This window comes from Pholis gunnellus, assembly GCF_910591455.1.
Source record: "Pholis gunnellus genome assembly, chromosome: 3".
In the NCBI taxonomy this organism is placed as follows: Eukaryota; Metazoa; Chordata; class Actinopteri; order Perciformes; family Pholidae; genus Pholis; species Pholis gunnellus.
In genome coordinates, this window is record NC_136529.1 from 28,404,818 (window position 1) to 28,415,715 (window position 10,898).

The window sequence follows — 10,898 nt, forward strand, 5'->3', positions numbered from 1 at the left end:
ATAACGGGTAGCTTTGATTATTGTGGAGCATTGGACCCTTTATATTGTCGATCAAGGGTACTACGTCCACCTCTTATATCCAGTTTGTGGGCGTACCTTATCTATGCACGTAGCCACACCAAGATGTGTCTCTTTTGGTTTCGGTAACAACATGGCCTCTAGCGCCACTTTCAGGCCAAACCTTTTGTCCCTTTAAGTCACTCAAAATAGCTAAATTGTCTCTCGAGCTGTCAGAGTAAAGAGTTAGTTTTTTTTCTGCTGTGCAAAGAGCGACGCAGCGTCACAGAGCTGCAACTGAAATAAAGAAGAAGACAGTTGATGCTTTGACTTGGTCGTTGCTAATGTGTCTTATAGCCACAATTATCTGCGTATAAAGTCAGTCTGGCACAGTTTTGGCTGAAATTACAACTACAATTTGAAATGGCTGAGAGAAAAACAACAGTATACTCTGTTAATGCAGCAGAGATGTATTAGGCTGGGGGGGGGGGGGGGATATAAAGCTGTTACTGAGCCTCCTCTGAGCTATAGCTAGGCCAGTCGCCGTTACTCACATCCTTTAGCTGTTTAGTCGAATCGACTGCATCGGGTTGATTTTATGTGATCCATGACAGCCTCGTATTATCCAATCACTTCTGGTCATCCATCATGCCCTCATACGGAGCTGAGCGGCGAAGGACACAGATTGAGAGAAGAGGAAAGAGACTTGAGAGAGACAGAGAGGGAAAGAGAAACACTCTACCAGAACACCAGCTCTTGTTTCAAACCACCAGAGACCCTCCTCCACTGCCAGAAATCTCCAAATTTGAACCCGAGCTTTCTGGCTGCTAATTAAGAGCGTGGTCTAAAACTCAATTTATGACACCGAGCTGGCGCTCCTTGTGGCATCATAAATTAAACTGGCAAAGAGTTTTAGAATCAAAACCAAGGCCCCACTGTCCTCCGGCGAAAAGAAGAAAAAAGTGTAAACGTGTGTTTTCACGGGGTCGACTCTGTGACCCCGTCTCTGCATTTTCTGTCATTTCTTCTCTAAAGGCTGAGCAGAAGGTTGAGATAAACGACAGCATCCGCTCTTTAATCAGTCGCCCCAAAAACTTCTGTTTACGTTCAAGTGACAGCGCCCTCTAGTGGCCGTGTGCGTTATGACGGTAAGGTCGAGGTGGACGGATGATTCTACAAAAAAGAAAATTTGAATTTTTACTGCTGTTTGTACAATCATCATCGTAACCTCTCCACCAAGTGATTAAAAGTCCCCTAAACTTAACAAGTACATTTGAGAACATTTTTCATCTTACGTACAATTTTAGGAACTTAACGTGAGGATCTACGATACAAGTATTTAACTTGATCAATTACGATTTTACTTAAATAGTAGTTAGTTAGATATAATCTGTCAGGAATAATATAATATTTTAAACAAGTAACAATCTATAGATGTGTTCATCGTTGAGTTGAGGATTTGATGAATCAGCCGCAGTCGTCAGGAACAAATGTTGTTATTGTGCATTTTTGCAAACCATGGATCAGTTGAATGTGGACGTTTTTGCATTCAGTTAGATCGAGTAATGTAGTATTTATACTACTAGATATATGTAGAACCCTTTATTTAAAGCTATGAGGTATAACAACCAGTATAACAAGCAAGAAAGTCGGCTGAGAGCGGTTGTTGTTTATTCACGCTAGTTACGTTGTTACGTTATTATTTTATTATTTTTTCTCTCTTTAACAAAGTCGTTTTGTTTTCTTGACCAATCATTTCACAATGTTAACCTCGCGTCATTGTTTCCTGCTGATATTAAACACATTTATGAAACTTTGGTTAAATGTTGACGTTGAATGAATCTCGTGGTTTGTAGAGATGTAATGTCAACATTTCTTCTGGGGTTTGAAATAACTTAACGGTTCAACTTTAAAGATGTTCTGGTGGAGAAATGCTAAATCATTTATTTTTTTAATCATTGGTCTAAAAATGTAGAGTTTGGCATCAACACGGTAACTTAACCCAGTATCGATGGGTTGTTATGAGCCAGCGTTTGTGTTTTTTATTATAATTTAGCTATTTACCCAAATCAACATATTTCACCCATTAGATGGAACAACATTTAGTTTAATCAAATTAATTGTAAGTTACAATTGTGTGCATTAGAGATTTAAAACAGCAAAGGATACACAGATCAGTAACGAATAATGATGTGAGTTAAAGTAGATTTAACCATATTTCAGTTTGACAGTGACGGGAAACATAAAAAAACATTGTTTTGCATGTTTTCCTGACTTTACTGACACAATGTGTTTTTGGTAGCCAAGTTCAAAATGCTAAATATAAAAACACTATAGACAAAATAAAGAAGACGTGTGTCCTAAATGCTCACTACAGCCGCGATAACAACGAACGGTGAGACGGCTGATCTAAAGTACAACTGTCTCAGTGCAGGACCTGAACTGGAAACGGAGTATTTTTCAAGTGTGGTATTAATACTTTTACTTAAGTAAAGGATCTGAATGTGTGTGTGTGTGTGTGTGTGTGTGTGTGTGTGTGTGTGTGTGATAGTGAGCTACCCTGACATCACCTGACACCTCTCTCACCCTTTTGTTTGGACAAAGTGGAAGCCTAGAAAAACTGCTCACTTCAAATGACATAATGCAAAGTTTTTCTTTTCTTTTTTTCTAGATGATGATGATGATGATGATGATGATGATGATGATGATGATGGGGGGGGGGGGGGGGGGGGGGTATTGGTTTGTGTCATTTTGTGTTACAGCTCGAGTGAGTCATCGGTGGAAAGAGGGGAGGAAGATTTGAGAAGAAATATTGCTGTTAAATGAGTTTGGACAGCATGACATCACGCGGTAATTAAAACAGCTTTCTGGAATTCCGTTTCCAATTCCTGCGCTCAGGTTTGTTGGAGGATTTTCTCGCGCACCTGCAGGTTGGTGTGTGAGTGAAATATTTTCACTGGACGGACTTCAAACTTTGAAAGGAAAGGGGGGGGGGGGCAGCGGCATTACGCCATTCTTGCCTCTCTTGGAAAAAAAAAAGTGGGATTTAAAGAAGTTTCTTACAAGACATCCAGCAGAATCGCGGAGTGTTTAACAAGAGTCCACTTCTCCTCAGACGTTTCTCTTGGATTTCTGCTCTTCGCGCACAGACAGGATCTCTGCAGCACTATGGTTCTTACATATGACGGATGGGGGGATAAGGGTTTGCAGGATTTGTTTCTTCAACTTATAAAACCCAGTTATAGTCCACATCTTTGCTTTTACAACCTCGCATATGTCTACAGCAGTTTGCAGACGGGACAAGCACTTTTTATTCAGTTCACCTCTGGCAGAGCGCAGAGTACACTCAGAGGATGAAAGACTCGGACCGAACAGGACTTCTTTTTTTAACCACACAGGTCAGTTAATTCTGCGGTTTATTACGATGACGGCCAGGCAGGAGGCAAAAGGGCTTTAGGATGAAAGTTGTGAAGCGTCTCTCTCTTCTGCTGAGCTGCTGGACTCTTATTTACCTGCATCCCGTCCTCGGTTCCCTCAGCCGGACCAGACCGACCGAGCACCACCACCACCACCACCACCGGCTTACAGAGGCAGCGGAGCGCGCGGCAGGCGGTGGGGAAGGGGAGCAAGCCCACGGAAGAACCGGCAGAGGAATCGGTGGCTCATCACCAGCAGCCGCGAACAGGCAACCGGTGACCGCTCCGTGGAAACCGTCACCGGTGGGTCCGGCGAGGATTACGCGGATCCGCGCAGAGCCTCCGTTAATCAAGGGCGAGACGACTGTTATTAAAAGCAAACTTACTGCGTCTTCCGTGCCGGCGAACCGGGCACAGCTGCAGCAGCAACAGCGGGACCGACCAGTCATATTAGGGCGCAAAGAGGCCGTGCGCTCCTGGCTGCCCGGCGGGGACGCTCAAATTAAAGCGCACGCTCCCGCGGCTTTTAGCGCACATGCAGCAGGGAAGGGAGTCGGGACTGCGGCTGCTGGGGGTGGAGGTGGAGGTGTTGGCTCACAGGGGAAAAAATTGGGGAAAGTTGCTTCCAGAGCGAGTGCAGCTGCTCCAGTGCGCACGGGACCTCCCCAGAGAGCCACCCGTGCGCAAAAGCAGCAGCAACAGCAGCAGAACGCGGGTCCGCTGGCACAGCGGGGAGTCAGCAGCAAGGCCCACAAACTGAGCGACCGGGAAGCGCATCAGAGACAGCCGCTGGTTATTCCTCACGACTACATGCTGTCGCTTTACTGGTCTCTGTCCACCGGGGACCTGAACAGCAGCGCTCTGCACGAAGCGGGTCTGGCCAACACCATCACCAGCTTCGTGGATAAAGGACAAGGTAAACACACCACCGCTTCTCCTCTTGTGTTCTGACAGCAGGTTCTGAAGCTGTTAGTCTTTATTACACATTTTGTCACATAAGATAGTTCCATTCAACATTGTGTCGGGTTATTCCTCTTTATTGAGCAATGTGTGGCTCTAAAATCACTTAAAATGTCCACATAGAACAAATGTTTCTTACAAGGAACTGATTGAATGTTACACACTGTGACACAGATTTATTCTCTGGTATACATAAGGAAAACTCTCTCTACTTCTCATATATTATCTTTAAATATCTCTCATTTGGAATATTAGAGGTGAAAGTGCTTCCTTCATGCTCCAGTCTTACTTTACATTAACATGTGATGATCTGAGGGCTAAAAAAGCAACCGTGAAGCCGTACATCACCTAATGATTATTTTTCCTCGGGTTTGAAACATGTTGAAGGTTGTGAACGAGGAGGAGGGTTGTGGGTGTCTGATATCTGGGCTGTGTGGAGAGGAGACTGGAGGTCAAACACCCGTCTGGAGGTTACTAGAGGAGGCCGGCGCAGGAAGCAGGGCTGTAAATTGTCTGAATTGTAGACATGTCTGTGTTGTAGTCCATGAGTTAAGAGAGTTGGAGCATCTGGAAGTGGAGTCGAGAAAGGAATGATGGGAAAAGAGACGACTCTGTTACTCATAACTGCGCTGGAACTGACTTCAAAGTTGCAGGAAGCTGCTGCGAGCTGAGTGAGCCATCTCGCAGCTAAATGTCATTGATACCAATCTGTAGGCTAAGTATGTAGCCAGTTAGCTTAGCTTAGCATAATGACTGGAAACAAGGGCAAACAGCTAGCCTTGCTCTGTTCGAAGGCAATAAAACCCACCAATAACACTTATAACGTATCAATTAGTGAACTTTACGTCTCTTTGTTCATGCCAAAAACCAAAGTGTACAAACATCAGTTTTTGGTTATGTTCATGATTAGACTTAATGTTTTCACCTTTTGTAAACCAAACAATCGATATCTACCGTGTCAGTGAGCTGGAGAGAGGCTGTTAGGTGGATTTTGTGATCTCAGGCTAGCTGTTTCCCTCCGTTTCCAGTCTTTATGCTAAGCTAAGCTAAGAAGCTGCTTTCCACGGCTTCATCAATCTTGTCGTGCAATTTTCCAAATTTAATGAAGATTTGCTGAGTTTTTGACTCAATTCTTCCCCTGAACTTTAATCTTGTATGCTTCTTATTCAGTCACGAATATTTAATATTATGGATTGGGCCCACGGTCCCCTGAACATACATGTACATGTGTATTTATTTATACTTACATATTTATGTGTGTGTGTGTGTAGTTGCGTTATGGTTTCTGTGTGTTTCTAGCCATCTGGTCATTCACTGGCAGCACTGCTGCTGTCAGTGATATACGGCCTCAGGAGGGTAAATAAACACTCCTCGCAGCCACAAGTAGGGTGGCCCCCCTGTGTAATGTTGTCTTTACGGTGTAAAACTGTTTAAAACAATGTTTAAATGACCAGAGTTTAATATTTCTAGCCCAGCTAAAGGTTTACATTTCAAGCACTTAATGTACTTTTAATTTGGGCTTTATTTGTGTAGTGTGTCCTCAGCAAATCGCCGGTGACCTCCTCCGCATGGTGAGGGGGTGAGCGAAGGTGTAACTGATGGCCTGACACATCTCTTCCCCCTCACTTGTTCACACTTCCCCGTTTCTTTCTTTGCCTTTCTACCGCTCCTATATTTTGTCACATGTTTCTTGGATGGTTTTCATGCTTTCAGATCAGTTGAAGAAGGAAAGAAAGCAGAGACAAAATAAATAAGGGAGGGAAAGAAAAGGACAGGAAGAAAAAAACTATTTGATATTATTTTGTCCACATATCAATGAGGGCAGGCTGAATAACAGAAACACCTCAACGTAGCTAAGTTGTTTCCTGTGCAGCCGAGGTTTGCATTGAAAACACTGTCTGCACGTAACGAGCAGACATTCACACAAGTTGCTGGACTTTTGTATGAAAACGCACCAGAAATGAGGACTAACTTTTTTGTAAACCGTCGTATGAGGATACGTTGTCCAGTTCAACTGCTGCAAATTTTTACTATGAAGAGATCAGCTCAACCAGCCTAAACCTCTCGCGGCTCATGACTTTGCATCCTTCTTTACAAACAAGTGGCCAGTTAACAGAACCAACCGACTGCAATGCCCGTCCACCGACTGAGGGGGCATCAAGCAAGAAGGGATGTTTGAGTCCTACATCACTGAGCGTCATTCAAAGCGGTATGGCAAGGAAAACAGTCCAAGCGTCACTTTCTTTCCACTGGGGTACCACAAGGATCTGTGCCCGGTCCCCTACTCTTCTCAAAGTACACCACCTGCTTCGGCGTGATTATCCACTCACATGGGGTTTTTTCTGACCACTGCTACGCTGATGATACCCAGCTCTATCTGTCCAGACCAGGAGGCAACCTCCGGTCAAACACACGAGCCAAATGCAGCACCGTCAACCCCAATATTTAAAAACACAAAACTCTCACCTTCACTACGGGAACGTCCTTCTGTCAGGGCTGCCAGCATGCACAACTTCTGTAAATAGTTTTAAATGCAGCATCAACCAAGAAAAAAATAGCTCGTCACTCAACTTTTCATTGCCCTCCACTGGGTCCCTGTTGCTTCTTTGCATTCAGTTCCAAGTCACTAATGCGAGGTCCCTCGTTCAGGGTTATGAGCCTTCTCGTTCACTACGTTCTGCAGCGCTACCTCCACAGTGAGGAAGGTAAATCTAAACTTGTCTCCTGAACAAGTTACCAAAACTCGATTCAGTCTTACCTCAAAATCTAAGAAATACCACTTCCCAGAGTACTTCGTCACCTAATACGCTCGTTCTCTCTGCATCTCTTGACACTTGCTCTTTCTGAAAAAGTGATATGCTAGTTACTCCATGCAACTGCAAGTCTTGTGCCAAGTGCACAATTAACGGAGTTTTGAGACATTTCTACTCAAAGGCTTCTCCTTTATCTACTGTGGCTTGGATCTCATTTGCGTGCAGCTTTCGAGAAAAGCTTCTAAAAAAGGAATAAATCTAAATTACAATTCCTCATGAATGTAGGATTTATTGTAGGACTGTTGTATTAGATGATAAACTGGTAATTGAGTGCACATACTGATCACTTAATAATTCCAGTTTGACTTTAAAACGAACCCTGAACAGTTCATCTGAACTCACACTTTCATCCGTTGTTTTTAAACTACGTGACTCTCAGTTTGAGCTTTAATCAGATCTTCCACAGAGAAGTGCCAGGATGTGTGTGTGTGTGTGTGTTGTCGATGGTTTGTTTCCTCTACAGCAGATGCTGGTTAACCGTCTATCGGCAGTTAAATAGCTGCAGGTCCATAATAACAGGCCTGTTTACAGTCCGATGTGGTCTCCCTGTCTGGTTCTAATGTACTTTTCAATGCATGCTTAAGTCCTGGATGGGAAGGAGAGGGGGATAACGTGAGAAGAAGCGAGCAGAGTGGGAAGATCTGCTGCTGCTGTGTGTGTGTGTGTGTGTGTGTGTGTGTGTGTGTGTGTGTGTGTGTGTGTGTGTGTGTGTGTTTGTGAGAGTGTGTGTGTGAGTGTGAGTGTGTGTGTGTACTTTAGTGGATTTCATTGCTGGATTCCATTTAGACATGGAAGTTCACTGGCTTCCCTCACCGACAACAAATGAAAACATTACACACCATTCAGTTCATTCCTGCTGATGTTTTTGTGCTTATGTGTTTAAATATGTGTGTGTGTGTGTGTGTGTGTGTGTAAGCATTTACCTACAGAAGAGAGGACTATTAGCAAGCTGTAAGGAAATGTGTAAATATTTTCTGTTATTCTTGCCCGTGACCTTGTTTGCTTGTGGTATGTGTGTGTGTGTGTGTGTGTGTGCATTAGAGCTACAACCAACTACCACATTTACCACAGCCCAAGGTGAAGTTTTCAAACGTCCAAAACCAAAAGATATTCATCATGTATGACAAAGAAAAGCATGAAATCATCCTCATCTGAGGATCTGGAACCAGTAAATGTTTTGAAAACGTTTTGCTTGAGAAGGAATAAAAGGTTGCAGATACATTTTCTGTTGATTGACTAATCGATACAGTTGGCAAATCTTTGCAGTCTTTGTATGTCTTTGCAGCTATATGCGCATGCATGTGTGTATTTACATCTGTTTGCACCTTCACCCTTTATGTGTGTTCATGTAAATCGTCCACTTCCGTGTGTGTGTGTGTGGTTGCCTGTCCGTCAGTTGGAACTCTTATGTCTGTGTCTTTGTCCTCCCTCACAGACGAGCGTGGGCCACAGCTCAGACGGCAGAGGTATCACTTCAACGTCAGCTCTCTGGAACGAGACGGGCTCCTGGGGGCCGAGCTACGCATCCTGAGGAAGCGCCTGTCTGACCCCCGCAGGGCCTCAATGGGATCCACAGCCGCCGACGGAGGCGGCGGCGGAGGAATCTCGTCCCCGTGCCTGAAGCTGTACACCTGCGCTTCAGGTAAACAATCAGCTGTTCTGCTCCAGACGAAGACCACGGAGAATCTGCTCGGCGGAGGCGGTTTCGGCGGAAAATGGGAAGTGTTTGACGTATGGAAAATCTTCAAGGGCTTCAAAAACCAGCAGAACCAGCACTCCCAGCAGCTGTGCTTTGACCTCGAGGCCCTGGAGCACAGAGGCGGTCGCCCCGTGGACCTGCGCACTCTGGGGTTCGCCCGACCCGGCAGGGCCAACAAGGAAAAGGCATTCTTCCTGGCGTTTGGCAAGAGCAAGAAGCGCGACCTTTTCTATAACGAGATCAAAGCGCGGTCAGGCCACGACAACAAAACCGTCTACGAATACCTGTTCACCCAGCGTCGAATGCGCCGAGCTCCTGCTTCGAGGGCGTCTAAAAAACCTCTGAAGCAGCAGCCGCCGCCGCCGCTACTGACCCTCCCCCAACACCAGGTCGTGAAGATGCAGACGAGGGAGCGGTGTCAACAGAAAAGCCTCCACGTGAACTTCAAAGAGATGGGCTGGGACGACTGGATCATCGCGCCGCTGGACTACGAGGCCTCTCACTGCGACGGCGTCTGCGACTTCCCCATCCGCTCGCACCTGGAGCCGACCAACCACGCCATCATACAGACCCTGATGAACTCAATGGACCCGAAGTCGACGTCGCCCACCTGCTGCGTCCCGACTCGACTCAGCCCAATCAGCATACTCTACATCGACTCGGCCAATAACGTCGTCTACAAGCAGTACGAGGACATGGTGGTTGAATCGTGTGGCTGCAGGTAGCAAAGGAAGGTGGGACAAAGAGCGAGACGACAGAAAGAAAGACATTTCCTTTCCTCCACTTTGAGGGAAGATAGACATGTTTGATCAAAACGGCTCTTGTTTCAGCTGATTGTGACCGAACTCACTGCAATGCAACAGACATTACTCTTCACACTCAAGTGGACTATCAGACTGCATACCAAAAGACTGCTAGACACTGTTAAAGACCAAACAGAGAACGATGAACTGGTGGGGGTGATGCTCTTTAACAGACACTCTCTGAAACTTACGTGTGATGTTGACGGCGATGAGGAAGATGCAGCCGAGAGAAGCCAAAAAACAACCAGAGACACTTTTGGATTAAAGTTCTGATCTCATTTTAGACTAAAACAGATTGTAACTGCTTTTGTTTGCTCTCTTCAGATTTGTATCAGTGTTCTGATTGGTGTAAAAAGTTTGTGTGTAACAGAAATGCTATTGAAACATTAGAGAATTATACTCAAAAATGCCCTTTTTTCCAGCACTTATCTGCCATTGTGCCTTTGTCCATTCAGATGCATCAATGAAGAGTAATTTGTGAGTCTTATCCAAGACTGTTTTATGAAGCATGCAAAGAATTTCTGATGTATAAATACAGGCCAGTGATGAAGTGCAAATTTGACCTGTTCCAAATGTGGGAAAGTTGCATAAACTACTCTTCAATAAAAAATGTCTAATTGTCTGAGCTCCAAACTCCTATCAGTCCGAACCTCTGCCCCCCAGACTCCGTAGACTAAACTATCAAAGGAATTCACAAGACTCTCAGAAGCCAAATCACAATTTAAACCGAGAGTGTCTGTGTTTGGTTTGGTTTGAAGTGTTTTTGAGGTTGTGTTTTAAAAACGCTGCGAGTTTGGTGAACAGTTCCAAGAAGTTCCAAGAAGTTGGTTTTTGGTCTCAACTCTTATGCATAATCATATCAAGCTTGTTATTAGGCACGTAGATTAACTTGTTCTTTCATCAGTCAGAAGAAGTGGTTGCATCTTCGGTCAGGTGTCCTGTTTACTAGATACGCAACAGTCTGAGCGAATTCAGAAGGGACGCTGTCGCAATTCAGGCGTTACATCTCTCTTTCAGAACTACACTGTGGATGTAATTAATTGAAATGATGTACACAGTGTCATTCCAAGGTAGAGTCACCAACTCTTTCTTAAGAGAACAGGACCCTTTTTCCCTGAACACAGTCCATTTAAAACACACCAACAGAATCCTGACGTCCCATCAGACACAACCTCACGTCCTGTTTGTGGACCCTGACCTGCAGGTTGAG

The 10,898-nt window shown here is 44.8% G+C and overlaps 1 protein-coding gene across 1 annotated transcript; it reads left to right on the top strand.

The window, feature by feature from the left end:
- Positions 1-3,455: 3,455 nt before the first annotated feature.
- gdf5 (growth differentiation factor 5) lies at positions 3,456-9,610 on the top strand (the record flags this gene model as incomplete). Its single annotated transcript, XM_079186189.1, has 2 exons — positions 3,456-4,329; positions 8,622-9,610. 2 exons carry the CDS (start codon positions 3,456-3,458, stop codon positions 9,608-9,610), a joined length of 1,863 nt encoding a protein of 620 aa, XP_079042315.1.
- Between the last annotated feature and the right edge of the window lie 1,288 nt (positions 9,611-10,898).